This window comes from Symphodus melops (genome assembly GCF_947650265.1).
Source record: "Symphodus melops genome assembly, chromosome: 3".
Classification (NCBI taxonomy): domain Eukaryota; kingdom Metazoa; phylum Chordata; class Actinopteri; order Labriformes; family Labridae; genus Symphodus; species Symphodus melops.
This window is the reverse complement of record NC_136693.1, coordinates 6,529,853-6,550,230: the sequence shown is the minus strand read 5'-3', so window position 1 is coordinate 6,550,230 and position 20,378 is coordinate 6,529,853. Positions and strand designations below refer to the sequence as shown.

At 41.5% G+C, this 20,378-nt stretch overlaps 1 protein-coding gene across 5 annotated transcripts in view; it reads left to right on the top strand.

Annotated features, from left to right (window-relative positions):
• uacab (uveal autoantigen with coiled-coil domains and ankyrin repeats b) overlaps nucleotides 1-19,421 on the top strand; it is a 40,565-nt gene extending 21,144 nt beyond the window's left edge. For 2 of the 5 annotated variants that reach the window (XM_079338798.1, XM_079338797.1), the window contains exons 2-19: nucleotides 55-185; nucleotides 3,952-4,040; nucleotides 4,990-5,054; nucleotides 6,590-6,647; nucleotides 6,889-6,959; nucleotides 7,247-7,353; nucleotides 8,045-8,226; nucleotides 8,523-8,560; nucleotides 9,028-9,084; nucleotides 9,346-9,453; nucleotides 9,960-9,992; nucleotides 10,782-10,874; nucleotides 11,826-11,856; nucleotides 11,956-12,005; nucleotides 12,249-14,951; nucleotides 15,781-15,933; nucleotides 16,292-16,357; nucleotides 16,736-19,421. In XM_079338798.1, the coding sequence (XP_079194924.1) occupies nucleotides 55-185; nucleotides 3,952-4,040; nucleotides 4,990-5,054; nucleotides 6,590-6,647; nucleotides 6,889-6,959; nucleotides 7,247-7,353; nucleotides 8,045-8,226; nucleotides 8,523-8,560; nucleotides 9,028-9,084; nucleotides 9,346-9,453; nucleotides 9,960-9,992; nucleotides 10,782-10,874; nucleotides 11,826-11,856; nucleotides 11,956-12,005; nucleotides 12,249-14,951; nucleotides 15,781-15,933; nucleotides 16,292-16,357; nucleotides 16,736-16,807 (4,107 nt within the window). In that variant the 3' untranslated portion in view covers nucleotides 16,808-19,421. The remainder of the gene's footprint in view (nucleotides 1-54; nucleotides 186-3,951; nucleotides 4,041-4,989; nucleotides 5,055-6,589; nucleotides 6,648-6,888; nucleotides 6,960-7,246; nucleotides 7,354-8,044; nucleotides 8,227-8,522; nucleotides 8,561-9,027; nucleotides 9,085-9,345; nucleotides 9,454-9,959; nucleotides 9,993-10,781; nucleotides 10,875-11,825; nucleotides 11,857-11,955; nucleotides 12,006-12,248; nucleotides 14,952-15,780; nucleotides 15,934-16,291; nucleotides 16,358-16,735) is intronic. The other 3 variants (XM_079338801.1, XM_079338799.1, XM_079338800.1) reach the window with 2 other exon arrangements.
• The last annotated feature ends 957 nt before the right edge of the window (nucleotides 19,422-20,378 follow it).

Sequence of the window (20,378 nt, the reverse complement as noted above, 5' to 3'; positions counted from 1 at the left end):
TGAATCTTGAAAACATATGCTGTATGTCTAAAACGTTACTTTTGTGCTCGTCAGAACACAGACTGGAACAAGTATGACGACCGGCTGATGAAGGCGGTGGAACGTAGCGAGGTGGACAAGGTTGCTGCTGTTCTCAGCAAGAAGGGCATCATCCCCACCAAGCTCGACGTAGAAGGACGTTCAGCGTGAGTAAACTATGACGTACACATATCCAGTTTCTTGATACCGCTATTCAAAGACTGACAACATCCCATTTAACAAACCGATACAGAAGTGAACATGTTTACATTTTACATTGTTAATACTTCTCTGCACTGATGCACACTTAGACGTGATTTATAGATTATTTGTCTTTATAAACAAAAATACCTTGCATCAGAAATTATAAACATTTAGTTGGGTTTATATCCCCCCCCCCCCCGATATCTGACTCTATCCACTGTCCAATCTCTAGAATAACGACAGAAAAAGTTCCCCCAAAATGCCAGGAAAAGGAAACAAAAAGAAAAACGAAAAAATATCTCAACACCCTCCAAAATGTTCCCATAGAAGGATGTTGATGTGTTAAGCGATTCTACCTCCTCCTCCTTTTCTATGCAGATATTTCCCCTCCTAGTGTCCATCAAGAGGTCAGTGTGGGAGTTGGTATAAAGAATGTTTGTGGCAAGTTAAGTCATGACCACTTCGTCCAGAGTCTGTTTGTGTTGTCCTCACAGGAAATGACTCCCTGCAGAGTAAGATCAGAGCCACTGTTGTTCTTGCAACAGCACTTGTACATGTAGCCCCAGCTGCAGACTATCATCAGGATAAGTAAACAACTTAAATGAGTGTTCCTTATAGACAGGTTTTTCAGTGGTTTCAGGTTTTGTTCTTCAAAGAGCTGGTCTTAAACTTGTTATATGGTTTTAGTTAAAAAAGGTAAAAAATGGGACAGATAACAGAAGGATAATGTTGTTTCAAAATGGAAGGTGTGGGGGGAAAAAAAGTAGGTCAACTTTACTGAAATGTGTCCAAAGAAGTCTCACATGTTGCATGGTTACCAGGCAAGACCACAGACGGGTATCTCAAACTCTCCCTATTTGTTCCTATTAAGGATCCTAATGCCCCTTGCCTTAAAAAGAATTGCATGAAGAGAACGCTCTTTGTTTTCTACCAAAACGAAACTAGATTCCCGCTGCAGCACTTTGGGAGGCCAGGCGCCCTGACTTTAATCCCACATATCTGAATAAGTCACTGTCAAAATAAACCTGAAGCACATGCCTCAGACCAAAGGCTTTGTTAGAGTATATAACTACGGAGCACCAGATCCCAGAAGTAGAGATGCAGAGTATTTTCGGCAGTGTGTGAAATTCCCTTGTGCTGCCACTGCAAAGACCAATGATTGTATACATGCATACATGTGAGTAAATGGAATTAAACGCACAACTTCAGAAATGCCTGGTCTCATAATAAGGTGCTAGAATTTGTCAGAACTAAATCAAGAACAATGGCAGCCTAGGAAGGCTGTTGTACACAAACGCAGTCAGTACACGCGTTGTTTAATGAGAGCCTGCAGGGCTGACAGTTTCGAACTAGTTAACTATAAAATCAGCACTTAACATTTATAGACAGAGGTCATGTTTTTGCCAACTCTAGCCAAAACTAAAGTGTCCCACAATTGCAAGTCTGTGTATAGTTCAGCGGGCCACACACAGATCAGCACATGTCTATGGCTCTCTGACCAACAAAGGAATGCTGCATGTCTACTCCTTGTAATCATGGAGATCTGTGGGGAAACTAATTACAAACTGCAACTCCCCTTATATAATTTGCTATATCCTGGATTAGCATCGCTGTGTTCAGATAATGAATTCAGCTGTAACTATTTCATTGAGGCTTCCAGCTAAGTAAACAGTTTACATCTCTGCAGTGACATTAGCCTGACCCAAGTGAGGTAAGCCTACCCGTCACACCTGCTCATTCTGTGCAGTAGTGATAGTTTGCTGACGAGGGCTTAGCAGCAGAAGTCCACATGACAGCAGACCACTATTCAAGGCTGTTGCTCACTGCAGCACGATACTGGCACTGACTTCATCTGGCACATTGTTTGTCAGGATTAGCAGTAATGAATTTTCTGCTCAAGTGACTTTCAAAGATAACAATAGCAAGCTACAGTTTCACATGAGGTGGAGCCCTGTCTAATTATATTTTTGGAACAGACTGCAGATATTGTCAAGTCAATCCTAAACAGAAAAAAAGTGTTTTTAACATTAGAGATGTTCCAATAAAACATTCTCCTTAATGATAATGTTCTTAAGTGTCAGCTGGTACTGGACATCTCTGTGTTGGAAAAACGCTGATGGCTAGCATCGCATTTTAAGCATAATCAGAGTCTGATGAAGAAATTGGTGTCGTATCAAAACAGCTCTAATGAATACTGGGGCTGAATCCAATTTGCATGACTTGACTTTTTTTTTTTTCCCGAACACTACCAGTACATTTGTATTATATTGACTAAAATAGATTTGATTCATTTGCCCAAGATTGTAGAAATAATCAAAGAAAACATTAACTACCGCAGCCACAATACTTTGACTGTTGTGTCTCTAGAGACGCACACTATTGAATAGGTATAGCATAGCCACCACCATTTACTCTGGGGTGTACTCTTCGCTGTCCTCCCTCTAAAAATAGCGACCCTATTCTGTAGGCTGTCAACCTGAAATTGGCCCAAGGAGCATGTGTGAAGATGAAATTTCGTCAGTGAATATTCTCCCTTGAAGCCGAATCCATTCATCCGCCAAAATCCACCTCGAACCACTTAATGACGATCCTTTTTCTGTTCTCTTGTTTTTCTTGTTTTTTAAGGCAGGGCTAGCTGGGTTGGCCGAAGTCACTTAACTTTATAGAAGACTATTGTATTGGAGTTAAGTCTATTTAAATGTAACGTGTTTTTCTCATTGCTGCAAAAAGTCTTAATGTGGATATTCAGACACGGTTTCCAGTCTTTCTAGTGAAGTCGCTGTCTTAAAGCCAGTGGGGAAATCCACCACCCCAGTTCAAGTTTGCATGTATATATTTTTGACTCTGTTCAGAAGCATTCCTTCAGTCACCCTTTGGAAAGGATTTTGGCTCATGAACTTGTCGAGTCGCATCTCTTATGTCCCCCTCATTTGGATAGCACCGGTCTGCTTCCTGTCTCCCGTTTGCCCCGAGAGGTCAGGACCCTCCTCTGCTTCCCCGAGAACCAGCAACTCCTGGCCATCAACACGGCTTTTAATACCCACGCCAGTGTTGAGGTGACAGCCTCGCTGTCTCCTTGGCAGATACCTCAGGGTTAGTGTATAAACGGGTCCAAGCAGCTTGATGGGTGACAGCCAGAGATTGGTTTACACACAAGTGCTTTGCAGTCTATGACAGCCAGCGGCGGCAGAGCTACTGTGGGTTAAATCAGAGAAGGGGAGCAGGAATGTTTCCAGTCAGAAGTGATGATTAAAGACTTGTTGGCAAGCGTGTAGTGGGAAAGTGCTTAATAGAGTCAGTAGATAACAAGGAAAAGTGTTGTTCTTGAAATGTTGGCATTGCCAAAAAAAAAACCAAACAATAATAATTATCAGTTTATATGTTAGTTATCCATGTCGCCATAAACCACATCGCCAGATCTTCACATCCACACAAGAAAGAAAGAAATGGAAAATAATAAAGGACAGAGTTGTTGTGCAAACTCAGGTTTTTTAACCAGTAGATAAATATCCAAATGCGATGTTGGTACAAAGAGAAACATCAGTTTGTTTGCCATGGAAACACCACACGCACAGTAGTTCTTTAAGTCTAACCCTTTCCTTCTCTTTCTTTACACCCTATCACTTTTGCAGCTCCTCTCTTCTGTACTGAATACTGTTCAGTCCTTTAATCTCATGTCCTTGTCTGTTTCTCTCCTTACATTTTCTATGTATCTTTCATATTTTTCAGCTTTCATTTGGCTGCAACACGAGGACACCTGGAATGTCTCAATATCATCCTGGGACACAATGTTGACATCACTGCAACTGACGCCACTGGTGAGTTTAGGTTAAATGGAAGACGTCTACTGCAGCTATTGTCATTAATAGTCTGGATACATTTAAAACCTCTCACTGTATGAAATAAAATAATTCAACAGCAACATGCTGTGTGCTGCATGACACCAGAAGTGTGCATCTGTGTGTGGAGAACATTTGTGTTCCGGTAATTTAAAAAAAAAAACTCGCAAGAAAATGAAATAATTAAAAAAATGTGCAGAAGTGGCGTAACTAATCTCAGCCATCATTACCTTTTTGTACATTCATATTGATTCTGCACCGGCGTACTATTGATGTACCACTCTGTGGATTCGCGTTACGTTTCAGCATTGTGGAAGCACAGCGGGTGCTCCACATAGACACAGTCTATGAGTCAGACATGTGCAAACATGCAGTGCTGCGCCCCCTCTGGCTGGCTGATCTGTCTCGCCCCATAATACCTCTGTTACTGCCTCCAAAGAAGGTACAGAGGGGAGATCACTTATCCTCCCATTACGCCTCCTCTACATTCAGATTGAAGGCAAAACATCACAGGGACTTAAACATTATGCCTTGAAAAGCAGTCTCAAGAGGACAAACTTTCTATGAAGAGTTTATGAATAGCTTTTATCCTCCTGAAAGGTAAAGCACACTGCACATTTCTCTCACAAGTTTTTGTCTCAAAGCTGAAGTAAAAAAGTTCTCTGTTTCAATTGAGTTGAGAAATAGAAGATGTTTTGTATAAGGAGCAGATAGCGAGGCGGGGGAAAGCTGTGTGCAGCATGACCACAGGTGTGCGTCTGTGTGGGGCGAAAGTGAGTCTACTAAATAAGCTATTGAACAGATAACACGCCACAGGTACACTGTCTATGTTTGGAACGTGTTCAGAAAATCAAATGTATTTTTCAGCTTTGAAAATACAGAAATTCAAATTCTCGGCTCTTTACAATTGCTGTGTTTATCCCTTCAGGTAAAAATGCTCTCCATCTGGCTTGCAGAAATGGACATTCGCTGTGTGTTCAAAAACTCTTGCAGGTAAAAGACCACAGTTCCCCACCCTGTGTTCCTTTCACACTACATGATGCTAACTGTCGCAGATCACAAGATAACTTTTCATATTGTGCTCATTGCTATAGGTTAGGAGTGTTTGATGTTGTTGCTCCTGCTGGCTGTATTATATTATATTCCTCATACTGCTGTACACGTGACTCACAGAGTCACTTCCTTGTCAACTTCAAGTCAGAGCAGTTTCCTTTTCAGCTCCCCTAATAATTATTGCCAAGCAGCTCTGGCAGCTGAGCCCACTTCTTATTGGTCAGCAGTCGGCCCCATGTTGAGTCACCATGACCTACTGGAGGATTTATGTGTTTACAATGAGACAGCTATCTCTGCAATATTGTGGTCTCACAGCGTGTAAGCCCCCCCCCCACTCCCATCCGTAGCATTACAGTGATCTAACAGGGGTCGCAGCTTTTGGCAGGAGGGCTGTCAGCTGTGTTGACAAGCCTTCCCTCCTGCAAACTTGCCGTCCATTCTGGGTGCCGTCATCACACCAGACATAGCAGCTGGACCCCTCCCCTACAACCTCCACTATCCCCCCCTCAGTCAGGTATAAGATATCCCTCCTCCAGGCACCAAGTCAGCTCCTGTTGCCACTCTTTTTACCCCTCCCCCGTCTCCGCTTTGTCATTTGAGTGTGTTGCTTATTTTTGGCCCTTGTTGCTAGAGAGAGTTTGGGGGGTGGGGGGGGGGGGGGGGGGTGGGGGGGGGGACTCACTGGCAAGCTTACCCAGCAACACCAAGCCCCTGTTAGCATTGAGTCCTCAAGGCTTCCATAGCAGGCCCTCATCACCACCCAGGTTGAACCAGCTGACTGACTGTGTGAAGATGTCACCAACATATCAGCGCGGCGCCACTTGGCCTAATATGACCTACCTTCATGTGCAGCTCAAATTCTACTATCAACCAGTGGACATAAATGCTTTCAAGACCCCCTTTTTGTTGCAGTTAAATTATAACTCTAAATGCTTGCTGACAGTACATTTCAGGCAAGAAAAGCAGGATTTATTTTGAAATTCATTGTTTTTGTAAAATGTCCAATACTTCTTTTCCAATTAGATTGAGTCGACGTGAGTGTTATTGATCTGTTCACCTAGATTTGTTTACCTATTTTGCCTTTGATAAGGTGAACATACAGGCTCAAACACTCAGTTAAATCAAACTAACTTCATTTTCCTCTTTAAAAATTGTTCCTATTTGACCTTATCGCTCAGCTACATGGGCAGTAATGTCAGAGAGTAAAACACCAGAAGGAAGTGACTCAACAGCATCATATGTCCGAGCCCTGTTATGAACTAGAATTGCAGTAATACAAAAAGCCCTATAGAGCCATGAATAATGGCACTGTACATTTATGATATGCTAGTTAGATCAACTCTCTCAGTGGTGACTCTTACAACACAATATATGAAATACATGTATTCTAAAGGGATCAGGATATTTCACTTCTAGTAAAATAATGAGCTGCACTTGAATCTGTCTTCCCAACCTGTGCGTGTGATATTTTACAGCACAACTGTCCAGTTGGGAATGTGGACCTACAAGGAAGAACCGCTCTACATGATGCTGGTAAGACATGACTCTTCTGTGCCGCAGTAGTCCTGACTCTACTCTAAATTCAACCTTAGCTTCATTTACTTATTATTCTACCCTCCTCTGTGCTCTTTTTTTTCCTTTATATTCAAGAAAGCCCTTGTATACCATGGACCTGTTCTATGTGTTTGTCATTACATTAGAAAAGATTTTAGATTATGGATAATGTATGCCACATCATGATGATTGCAGTTCTACCCTTTTTGTCCCTCCACAGTCATGGCCGGCTGCTCCTCCAGCGTGAAACTTCTCTGTGACAGCGGGGCGTCTGTGAATGCCAGTGATTTTGTATGAATTCATATTCTACTACTTTCATTTTCAAGTTTTTTTTCCTCATCCTTACTTATTGTAGAAAAGAAAATTGTTCTGTATGGCCCCTTCTTATGTATGATTAGTTTGAGCAGCACTAAAAGCTATTCACCTGATTACTCTAAGGCTTTTTTTTTTTTTGCTATAAGCTGCGATAATAATTGTACTGTAGAGGAGGTTATATAAAATACTGCTATAACTGTGTGTATGTGGATGGATGTAACTGTGTGCTTTTGTTAATCTGTATGTATTTTTTTCTTCTCCAGGATGGAAGGACACCTCTGGTTCTTGCAACCCAGATGTGTCATCCACGCATCTGTCAGCTGCTGCTGGAGCGAGGAGCTGACATCACCACGAGGGACAAACAAAACAAGTAAGATACATCAACCCATGTGGTGTTTGTCTGGTAGGGCTGGCAACTGTGCACTTTACTCACGCTAAATGTATGTAACTTACTAAAGGAGGTGGGTGATGGCTCTTGTTGATGATCTAAACAAGTCTAGCTTATTGCAATGTTTTTCATGAAAGTGACTTTACAGAGTCTTCTTGATATTAAAATAAATTCACAGAATATTCTGTAAAGTCTGTGATCTTGTCAGATAAACACATTTATCATGCATTTACTCTCCAGCCTTTTAACCAAACATTGTTTTGGATCAAACTGATATTTGCAACGCTAATAAGAGGTTTATTTCATACAGAAATATAAATATAACGTGTTAGACTGAGTTTCTGTCTTTTATGCACTAAATGGTATTTAAGATTAAAAGAAAATGCATTCTTTACACTGTAAAAATGAATTAACTCTATTCCAACAAATATAAAAGACTGTCAGGGAACGTCTTACCTTTCCACTATAAATCTAATGTAACTTTAAAAACAATAATGTATAACATCACACAAAGCAAAATCCTTCTTTAAAATGTAATAAATACCGGATGTGATGACACACAAGTCAAACAAACATTTTGAAGTTGGAGTCTGATATTTAAAGGCACAGTGTTTTCAGAGCTCATCAGTGATCTCGTTCTTGCTCAGTGCATTAATTCTCCGTTGACCCTCAGAACGGCGCTGATCCTGGGCTGTGAATTTGGCTGTAAGGATGCGGTCGAGGTGTTGCTGAAGAACGGCATTGATGTGAAGGCAGTCGACGGTTTGGGCCATGATGCCTTTCACTACGCTCGCCTCAGTAAGAACCAGGAGCTGGCTGTGTTGGTCAAAAGTTATCTCGACAAAGTGACAAGAGGTCAGAAGAAGAAAACATCAACACATGCATCATAAACACGCTCACTTTATCCTGTACAACTGATCCTACAATAAGAGACAGCTATCCTCTAAAGCCATGGTCTTGACATACTTATCTTCTGATTTTGTTTTTCTTGTATACATTTTCACTTTGGTTGTTTTTTTTTTTTACACTCCTTTACTGAATCACATTCTTAAATAATGCTGCTGTGTACATGTATAAATGTTTGTGTTGAATCTTGATAACACAATGTACGAGGACGGCAAAATCTGAACTCGCTTCTTTCCTTATTACAGATAAAGAAGCAGCAAAGAAGGAGCAGTGGAAGCGACAGGTAATCCTGCAGCATTCAGGTTCTCAGTCGCTTTACATCATGTGTGCGAGGGCCCTGATGTGTATAAACAGCATGATGGGAAAATTGGTCTTGTCTTATCCACTCATTGTTATGTAGTCATGGCAAACTTCAAGATAAAACCACAAAGCCTTTGATGAAATTGTTAAGTGACAATGCTTCCTGTCTGACATTTAAAGGCTCATACTTTTATAAGCGTGTGTTTTAAGTCTCCGTTTAAGATTCTGCAATTTTTCCAATGTTCTATTTATTTCACTCATTTTTCCTTGGACTTGCTGTTGTTGAGTACAGCCTTATTATATTTCTGAAACTGATTTTTCCCTGGTGCTCAGATTACATGACTGCCATCTAGTGATTCAAAGGGAGAGGTGTTCAGTACTTCGAGATAGAAAATGGTTTTGTTCTAGCTTCAAAGCAAGGTTGTTAAAAGGATCCTGTTTTATCTGCAGCATTCAGTGGAGAGATCAGACGCTGCTGAGGCTCATAGAAGGGATCAGATCATACATGTAAGTGCTGTATAACTTCAGCCTCCCTTGTCCAATATAACACCCATTCACTTATTTTCTTTAATACTTTTTTCAGCAGCTTATCTGAAAAACAAATTTGCTTTAATTCAGAGTGAAAATGAATAATGACAATGTCCAAATCCTAGAGTACTGATGAACAATAGTTGTTTTAGCAATTCAGTGACTACATTATCTACTTGCCTATTTTCATGGTTTTACTGTATGCATGAATGGTTTTTTTGGGGGGCGGCCTTTTTTCAGGACTTGGAGAGGCAGAACGAGACCATGCAGGAGAGTCTCAGAAAGTACCACCAGGAGCAGAGAGTCCTATTAGATAAGGTCAACATGCTGCAACAACAGCTCACACAGGTAAACAAAACAGGAAGAGAACAAGAGCAACTGAGGTCCATAAAACAATGAAATAAGCTAAAAAAAAACAAAAAAAACCTCTGGCCATGTTTGTCCTTTAAAGGCTCAATTTTGTCAGTGCACATGGATTTCTGTTGGTTGGTGGGCAGTTCTGATTGTCCTCTAAGAGCTTTGAGTGACACATGATTTATAAGAGTGGAGCTGAGTACCTCTCTCTTGGCTTTATATCTCATAGCCATGCACTTCATTTACATAAGAACAGCAAAGCCTTTTCGAGGACGTAGAGCTGCCTTTTAATAAAGTGCTCACAAACACATTGATGATTAACTTTAAAAGGCTACATTAAGTTAATGTAAAAAAAAAAAAAAAAATCATTTTCTCACCGAATCCATGATCTATTCACTGCAGGGGGAAAAGACATTTCATTGAATGACATTAAGTGGCTTTTGGTCATTAGTTTATTACTCTATCAATGGATTGTATATTATCTTTCTTTTCATCTGCAGGAGAAGATTACTGTGGAAGACGCTCAGAAAGAGGTAGGAAACCAACATTTCTGCTTCTTGATTGTGCTCCTCTTTCAAAAAGGTCTAACAGCTGTTCCTCAGATTCTTACATTAGATGCATATTATATTGCAGCAGTATAAAGCATGAGTGTAGTTTTATGACCTCTGAAACCTTAGCAACCAAGCAGCATCCTCACAGGTTTGTTCCAATGTCATTTTCATTTGTTGTTGTTTCCAAGCACATGGATGGAAAATAAAAGCTGCACAGCCTAAAATGTCATCAGCTATGACGAATCAGCAGCAGATGACATCCTACCAGGTTCCCAAATTCAGGAATCATGGTCAAGACCTCCTTGTAAACATGTAAAAGAAAAAAAAACATTAAAGAAAATGTACCAAATTTCAGATTTTAATTTTCAGGAAATGCAACTTGGTCATCTGCATGTTTAGTTTGATGTTTGATGTCTCACACACAGACAGGCCTGAGTCACACACATGCACAAGCAGGACCTGGGCACATGCATTAATGGAGCAATATCAGAATGTGGCGGCCCCCACTGGAAGTGCTCCCTGAGCTGATAGGGGTTCGGTGCCTTGCTCAGGGGCACCTCGGCAGTGCTCATGAGGAAGTCCCGGACTGATCTACTGCCGCCCCATACAATTAAAGTGTTTTAATCACTTTGCTAGATGATAGAAATTAAGTTAGAAAACACAAGTCAGTATAGCACTTACTGTAAGTGCTATCATTAAGCCACTGAAAGTGCCTGGATACTCAGGACTTGACTTGACCTATGCCTTTTTCTCTTTTGTATGATGACTCAGAGGGAGCAGTTGAAAGTGTTACTCAGTGCCAAAGAAAGAGAGGAAGGGGCTCGAGGCTTGGAGACTGTCAAGGTCCAGCTCCGGAGCACTTTGGTCAGTCATTTAAGTCTTATCAGAGATGTGCTTAGAGGCTTTACCTCAGGGAAATCAATGGATTTCGGATTTCTTTATTCCTATTCAGACTTAGTATAAATATTTTACATTTTTATTTTTATTTATATGTTCAAGTGCCTCTGAAGCTGTGTTCAATATTTTGTTGTCCAAAAAATTCAGGCTTTTTATTTAAAGTAATGAGTTCTTCATTACAGTACAGTGGTGTAGAACTTAGTTTGGAGCAACTAATACAATTCAGGCCCCGTGTCCACCAGGCAGAAAAGAGCTGTCTGTTTCCGTGAAGCATTTATTAGCTGAGAAGAAAAGCGACATGTCCCTCCTGTCAGGGACAGTCTGTTGACAAAGACTGCTGTATTACCAACACTACTCCGTCACTTTTTACTACAAGTTTTACATTTTTAGGTCGTTTTGTACCTGATCAAAGACGGAGCAAAGAGGATGTGGCTACAAGAAACAATCTGTTGGTGGAAAACTATACGTATACATTTGGAAAAGTGCACTGGTGATGTCAACAGTGCCTTTCTGAAAAGTGGAAAGATTCTCAGTTTGAGCTGTCAAAGCGGCCACACAAAGAAGGCATAGCACTCAGAGGAACGCTTCAGGCGACCGCTTTCTGCTGCTCATGCTTTCTACTCATTAAAAACAATGCAAAAAGGACGATGGCACTTATATAAAATGCTAGGTGGAGATGGGGCTTGACAGTCCAGCATGACATCATGTGTACTAAATGTTCAGTTTAAGGGAACCTGGTTCATATGCGCTTTACAGAGAGCCTAGACTGGCATTCATGGGAGGAGCATTCTTGAAGCACCTATTACTGCACCTCATTTTATGTCGTTTTATATGTTAAAGTACTAACATTGAATTTAATTAAAGTTTAGAATAGAATGTCTTCGTTCAATCCTTTATAATGTATATGTGTGTTCACAGGGGGATTACTCCGGGCAGTCTGTTATCAAAGGTAATCTTCCATTGATCTTTGAAATGATGAGTGAAAAATGAGATGCTTTTATCACTGTCATCAGCAAAGTTATCTCTAACTGCTGATGTTTTCTTGCAGGTAAAGAGAACTCTTTCATCAAACAAGCTCACAGCCTGGATTCTGATCAGGTATGTTTCTAGTCAGGGAAAAAAGTCTCACATTACAAATATGTGAATGTAATAAGTTTCAAAAGATTTTTTCTTCAGTTGGAAAAAAAAAAAGTGCTAAAAGTATTCAGAACCTGGTCGGATTTCTTGCTTGTCCTAGATAAACAATGTTGAGAACGCCAACATATTCAGTCTGTTGTGACTCTTTTGGTGCGATATTCAGTGAGCATTTCAATTATTGCGTTTTTCTTTTTTTCTCTGCAGCCTCCTCAGAATGCTGCAATGGTGCGTTCAATATCCCGACCTCCAGAGAGGAGTCCCACTGCTGTGGCCTGGGACCTCTCTGGTGAAATGGACGCACTCCGAAATGAGCTCGATGCGGTTAAGAGAAGACAACAGGCAGCAGACGAAGAGACGGCACGGCTTCAGTCTGCCTTGAACCGTAAAACCCGAGAATGTCAGGAGCTGGCTCAAAGCCGAGACACCATCCAGAAGCAGGCCGACCAGCAGGTGCAAGAGCTCGAGGACGCCTTGGGGGATGTCCAGAAGAGGATGCTGGATTCTGAGTGTAAGGTCAAGCAGCTCCAAGCCCATGTAGTCGCTGTTAAGGAACATTTGGGGGGCCAGCCGACTGAGGAACTACGTGCCCAGCTGCAAGATATCAAAGCCAAGTATGAAGGTGCTTCAGCAGAAGTGGGCCGTGTTCGTAACCGCCTCAAACAGAGTGAGAAGGCCTTAGAGGAGTACAAGAGCAGTGAGAGCCAGCTAGCAGCCGAGGCAGAGAGGCTGAACCAAGACCTGGGAGCTCTGACTGCAGAAAGAGATGAACTAGCTGAAACCCTTTTAGAGATGGAAGTCCAGCTGAAGGAGGCCGAGACTAAACATGGTAACATGGTTCCAGCTGAGAAGTTTGACAACATGAAAAACCTACTGACCAACGCGGTCGATGAAAAAGAACGGCAGATCGCTGAGCTGAGGGAAGACTACGATCGCGTGCTGGAGGAGGTGGCTGAGCTCAATCAAAAGTTGGATGGTCCATCATCGCACGGGGCGGCGTCTGAGGAGCAGCAGAGCATGCTGGGAGCTCTGGAGGAGCAAAATGCAACACTGAAAAGAAAACTGGTGGATTTGACTGCAAAAAGTCAGGCTCTGATTCAGGAGGTGGAGGAGAGTGAAGAGGAAAGAGATGTCTTACGAGAGCAGCTGGATGAGTTGAACAGCAGGATCGGGCTCGACCTCATACCCATTAAAGATCACGATGAAGCTCGGAGGAACATGGTGACGGCTTTGGAGGACCTGGAGGACAAACTGGTGGAGGCCAGTGAACGCTACGGAAAAGCAGAGGCACAAGTCCAGCTGCTTCAGACAGAGAGGGCCTCGCTGCAGGAGAATATCAACAGCTTCAACAGCGCTTGTGAAGGAAAGCAGACCGAGATGGATGATCTGAGATCTCAAAATGCAGAACTGATGAAGAAACTTGAACTTTTGCAGAAGAGATGTGACGACAGAGATCAAGAATGTGTACAACTGAGCACACAGAGCCAGACTCTGAAAGAGAGCTTGGAGGGCGAGTATGTTCCCAGACAGCAGCATGAGCAGGTGAAGATGGAGTTAAGCTCCACCTTAGAGAGTGTTAAAGCTGAGATGTTGAAGTTGGAGACCAGGGGAAGAGAAAGTGGTGAAGAACTGAAGAATGTGAAAGAAAGAAATGATACGTTGAAAGAAGAGTTGGAAAAAGTCCAGTTGGAGATGAAAACAGAATGTTTAAGTATGAAGGACCATAAATGTGTCCTAGATAAGTTGAATGCTGCTGTGGTGGAGGCAGAGAATAGAGCAAATGAAGCATCGAGGATGTATGTGTCAGCTCAGGAGGAAAACATCAAACTTACCCAAGAGCTGGGGGCGCAGAAAAAAGAACTTGATACCATACAGGAAGCTATTCAGTCTAAGTTTATTCCACTGACAGCAGCAGAGGAGAAAGAAAACTCCTACAGCACCCAGGTGAAGGAGTTGACCGTAAAGTTGTTGGAAATAGAAGAGAAATATAACAAAGAAAGGTCGGCTAGGGAGAGCATAAAACAGGAGAATGAGAAACTAAAAGTTAAGATGGAATCTGTTCAACAGAGACTGGACACTGCAATAGTCACCAGTGAGAAGCACAAAGACGTGGAGGGAGAGTTCAAAGGTAAATTTGAGGAATTGACCAAGAAGTTGGTCAAGCTAGAGCTGGAGCACAAGGAACTAACACAGCAGAAAGCTGATCTCCAGGAGCAGAATGTCCACTGCAACACACAGCTCCAGAACCTCCAGGAGCGCCTGAAATCAGAGTTGACTCGGATTGCAACATATGACACGGAGCTGAAAGCTCTCAACGATGCCATGCAGCAAGCACAGGCTGACTGCAAGAAAGCAAGAGAGGCTCAGCTGGAGGAGGCGCAGAGGGTTTGTTCCTTACAGAAAGAGCTGCAAGAACGCCGCGGGGATCAGGCGTCTTTACTGCTCAAACACACAAAGGCCAATGAAGCCCTGGAGGCTGAGGTTGCTAATCTTCGGCTCGCTCTACGTGAAGAGGAGGAGAACAATGCCCAGAGAGCCGAAGACATATCTGCTCTGCAATCTGAGCTCCTTCAAGCCACACAGGCTCTTGAGGAGATTCACTTCCCAGAAGACCAAATGAACCAGCTTAAGAAGGAGAAGCAGCAGCTGGAGGAGGAGGCTGCCAACCTGAGCAACAAGCTGCTGAGCTTAGCGGAGGAGTGTGAGGAAGCCCAACAAGGAGCCACGCGAGCAAAGGAGGGTGAGACCAGAACCAGGACCGAGATGGAGGCCGTCCAGGAGAAGGGACACGCCATTGAGAGAGAAGTCAGAGAGCTGAAAGAGAGATATGATCAGTCTCTCAACACCATCTGTGATCTCCAGAAGAGAATCCAAACATCAGCTCAGCAGACTGAATCGAAAGACAAGAAGGTATAATGAACATGATATCAAAATTCTATTTTTAATAGATGCTGATAGAACTTGTCATTGTTATGTTACTTAAACTACATCTGTGAGAGGGAACATGCATGTTAATCTCCAGTCTACTCCAACCCATAAAAGGTCCCATATTTTGCCCTATCTATCTTGTTCAAATGTCTATCTATTTCATGTCTACTAAAGTACGTTCACAATCGCTAATGTTCAAAAGAAAAGTGTCTGTTCTCATGTACTGCTGCTCCATGCAGGCTCTGTCATCTGCCTGTATTTCTAACACTCAGAATCCACCACAAAGGGAAAAAAGAAAAAGAAAGGGTCCCCATGGTTGCTAAGTCTGATCTGATTGGTCGGCCAATCTGCTCTCTCGTAATTGGTCAGTCGTTCGGCTCTGTTTTCGAATATGTCCCGCCCCTTTTACCATTTTGGGAATGCTACAATCAGTCCGAGGGGAGCTTGTGCTTGCTACAACGAGCCAATGGGCTTGAATCAGTGACATCATGGGTTTGTGATGTCACAAACGAGGGGGGCTAGGGACCAAGTGTGACATGTAGCTATTGCTACTGCTAACAGGAGGAGGTCGTAGAAGCCACGTTTCCACGGACTTTGAATTTTTGCAAATAGATGTGCCTAAACATTCACAAGACACCTGGAAAACATACTAAAGAGCATCTAAAACCAGAAAAAACAGAATATGGGACCTTTAAGGAATAACACATGTAGATGTTTAAAGACACTTTGTTTTCTATTTCTGGGTTTAAAAATGTTTTTGGAAAAATGTATGTAAATGAATACTTTGCATGTTTGGATGTCTCTACGTCAGATCACGGAGCTGCTGACAGATGTTGAGCGATTGAAGCAGGCACTGAATGGTCTGTCACAGCTGGCGTACACAAGCAACGTGCCCAACAAGAGACAGACGCAGCACATGGACACACTCCAAGCCCAGATCAAGAGTCTACAGCAACAGCTGGCTGTGAGTAAACACTTTAACACTGTCAAATACTTAATACAGGAGATTATACAAATGTACAAATAGTCTGTTTTACATAATTCAATGCAGTCATTGTTTTTCTGTGAGTGGGCTCGACAGCCAGCATCACCTGTATAATGGATGACTAACACATTGGTTAGTTCATACAGTAAGACATAAGAACAACATGAAGTAACTGATGTGAGCAGTGACTCTTCACTGTTTGATGTTCTCCCTAACATGGTGGAAGAAAAAATCTGAGTCTCCATCCAGCTGAAACTCATCTGCACACATCACGACTCAAGACACACAATGGCATAGACTAGAGGACTAATAATGTGCGTGTCTTCTGCTCATAAAGGATGCTGAGAGGCAACACAGGGAGGTGGTTTCAATTTATCGAACTCATCTTCTCAGTGCGGCACAGGTAAGATCATCCTTTAAACCTCACTCAAAACACTGATTGGTCTGACCTTCCTGAACTTAACACGTTGGACAAGGAAAGTCTGTCTGATTCCTCCCAGAAGTTTTTTTCTTCATAAAGTTTTTTTTTATTATTATTAAGCTTCAGCTTAAAGCTGACTTTAGTATAAAAATAACATTTTGTTGAAACTGATTGTGAACAATCCCTGTGTCAAACCTTGACAGATCCAAGTATCACTTCTCTATTTTTAACAATTTAACTTGTTCTTAAAGTCTCTCTTCAGCTTTATAATTGACTCACTGAAGTATCAACAGCTGCATGACATCATAAGTTAAATGTATATAACCAACACAGTGACTGAGCTTTATTCTTCTCTCATAGGGTCATATGGACGAGGACGTGCAGGCCGCCTTACTGCAGATCATCCGCATGAGACAGGAGTTTGTCTGTTAAAGCTTTCGCCCAACAAAACAAAATGCTACCTGCTGACTCCAACCCGTCACTTCTTCTACTGCACAGTGTCTCTGCTGTGGCCCCCATGGGTGTCCAGTGTGTGTGTGTGTGTGTGTGCGTGTGTGCGTGCGTGCGTGTGTATTGGTGCCTCAGTAAATTTCTCATCAGGCTGCTCTGAAATTCATCTCCTTTAATGTAGAGTGGCCACCACTTTGCTTCCCTGATTCCAAATCTTGACTGAAAGTTGAAAGTGATTACCTGTAGATAATAATCACACAGTCCAGTCTTCACATAGATGCACGTAAATTAAACGGATTTATATGAAAGACATTTTCAGATTTAATAATCTTCATGGGAGAAATGATTTGTATGCATCTAAACCCCCCCCTTATACTCACTGACATGATCCAATGAATTTAGTCTGTTTCAGGGATTAGTTTCATCTTTCATTCTAAACTGGAAACTAAAATGGAGAGAAGGATGGAGACCAAGTTTCACATTCCCACCTGACAGTCAGCTCTCATACAATAGCCAATTCTCTTAAAGTGCAAGAACATGTGCTAGAATTTGAAGAACAGGTTCACATTATGTAAATGTTCAAGTCTGTCTTTATACACTAGTAGAGTATGAACAGGGATTTTTTTTTTCTTTCTGTAATTCCCAGGCAATAAAAAAAATCCTCTTTGTATAAGTGATTGGTGTTCCCTCCCAGCTCTTACATATGCAAATGGTTTTAATAAGCCTTTCTGATGTTATAATAGTAAGTAAAAAACAAAACGATTACTTCTTCAGTTTTGATGTATAGTTCCTACTTTATTTGTATTTCTTCAGACAGTGCCTCCTTGTTGAGCTGCAGGAACAGAACAGTTAAAGAGTGAATTATATATTAAACCGACTGTAACACTGTGGGAAACACATTTCAGATAACTTTGCAGTGGATTGTATTATGGACTGAAGATGTTGTCCCTCATCACTTAGACTGAATATGTAAAAGGATGGCAGCTTTTCATGTCTAGTTTGAAGAACAGGAGGATTAAAGACAGATGAACCTGTTCACCGTGATCATTGTTTTAGAACAGACTGGATGCACATTCGAATCTACATTAAGGACTCTTTGCAAAATGCATTTAACTGTAGCTCTAATCTGCTCCATCAGTGTGAATTAGTCAGACAAAGCAGGTGTCTTTGAAGGTTTCAGTCTCTTTTGTGGGAAATGTTCTTTGTGTTTCTCAGACAGTGTCCTTGCTGAGCTGCCAACAGAAGAAGAACTTTGTCCTGCACTAAAACGTCTGTTACCTTCGAAGCTGCCGGCATGCTTTGACTAACTCCTGACTCTAAAATTATATATATTGGCATTGGCGTATAAAGAGAGACATAGAAGGCCTTGAACCTGTCCTTTAATATTTATCACATCAATTGTGAAACTTCAGATTCTTCTTTGAGGCTGATCATTTCGTGGAACACCTTATTTTGTAATTACTCCAAATACCAAAGATCTGAAGAGGGGGGAAACTATCCAAATCTTGAACTATTTGCTGTTCTGGTACATAGTAGATAGCACTGTAACAGATTTGGAGAGCTCTCAGTTATGTCGCTCACACAGAGCATTAAGTCTGGACTTGTTTCGTGCTTGATTTGAGTCCTGGGGCGTGTGGAGTGGAGGGCTCTTGCTGTGTCCTACAGTTTGCAGTGGCACGTCGTCCTTTTTGTTGAAACCAGAGTGTCCTCTAGTGGTGAGACTTGGCAGGCCAAGTTGATAGAAATTGTAATGATCAGTGTGGCCCAGGGGTGGGCAGCAGTTGTTTTAGGAAGCTGTAATATCTTCTGCATGTATTCAGCGTAAGAGAAATGTGAAATTAATCTTACAGATATGAAAGAAATTTGAAACTGAATGAGATGAATGTTCTTGATTTGGTGTTTCTCATCACTACATTTGAACAAAACATCTTATAAAGACTGCATAAGCCCCAGCTAAATTTGGACTAAATATAAAACCGGATTTATGCAGATTTATCCTAATGACGAGTGTTGCGTACCCCTGAGCCAGCTCTTTGTGACTCTTGATGGTGTAGTGTAGTGGTGTTGTGATTGTTGAGCGATGCCTTGACACCGTTATATTTTTCATAGATTTGTACTACTTTGATTACTGTACTACAGTGTGATATTCAGCAGGTCTGGAAGTAGAACGGCACGAACATGGTCAGGGTAACGAGTACCATAGGAAGCCATTGAATAAAAAATAAAAAATTCCCCTCTTATTTATGTGAACATACATGTGTTCGAGGCACTCCTGTCGTTATGTTCCTGCCATCACATTTTAAAACACACAGTTCAAAGTATTTTTTTAATATATTTTGGCCAAACTGTGTTCACTAACATCTAGTTTAGAAAGTTACTAGTTACTATTTGCGTTTTGTAATGCAGATTTCTTGGGATGAAAACTAACTTTCTGAACATTTCTTGTCTTCCCTCTACTGCTAACTTTATCTGTACATTGAATCCAGGTAAATCTCTTCATAAACAAACAATATACCAATCTGTTTATTTCTTGACGATGATATTTGTTTGTGAATCACTAATACAAAATCAATAAAGTGCCTAACATAGAAAACTACATTTTTGTGATGAATATTTTGTCTTAATTAGAGCAATCCAGTTTTAGTAAAGGTCAGTGTAACAACATATCTTTTTAGATGTCCCTATTTGTGTTTTAAAATATGCTGTTACACAAACTTAAGTGCACCAATATCAACTTGAAAGTGATTGTAATCATGTTTTGTACAATCTGATGACAGATGAGCTAAACAACTGTCAGTTGTTTTTTGTTCAGCTGTAAAGGCAATGTAACAGTGAAACAGGGAAGTTTTAGGGGCTTTAAGTTGTACCACATATGTGTGCTTTAGCTCCGCAAACTGTGATTTCCCCCGTGGTTTTGAGCTCTGTTCATGTGGTTTCACTTTAAGTACAATCAACCCAGGAATGAGAGCGAGTATCTCTTTGGCACACACCGCTCACTTTTATCTTTGAGTCTGTGCCTCTATTGATTTGTCTGTTACTCTTTTTCTTATGAGATTTATTTTTCATTAAAGCTCTTTTAAAGCAAGATGCTGAGAACCGAGGTCACGGCTATTGCACTTATCTCATTTCAGATACAGTCGTGGCATGCAGTCTCTGAGCCGAGGGGATTTTCCATTTAAGAAGTGTAATGTGGTTGAATTGGTCTTTGAATCAAATCAAGATTACTGATACTACCAAAAAAAACTCATTATTACAAGCATCAAGCAGAACTTGAAGTTTATGAGTGTGGGCTAAGCCATCCCTTATCCCATCCTCTGTTCACACACACAAACAGAACATACACACGCCCTTTAATTGATGCAAGGCTTGTCCTGGGTTTGATTTTCTTTGAGAAAGCTTGCTGGTTTTAAGTGGCAGTCGTCCTTCCTCTCCGCCTCCTCCTCCTCCTCCTCCTTCCTTAGTTTTATGATTCTCTTTTTTGTGGTCTGCACTGAATAAGCTGTTCTCAGCAATTATGGCAAATACTACAATTCAATCTGTTGCTAGATCTCTC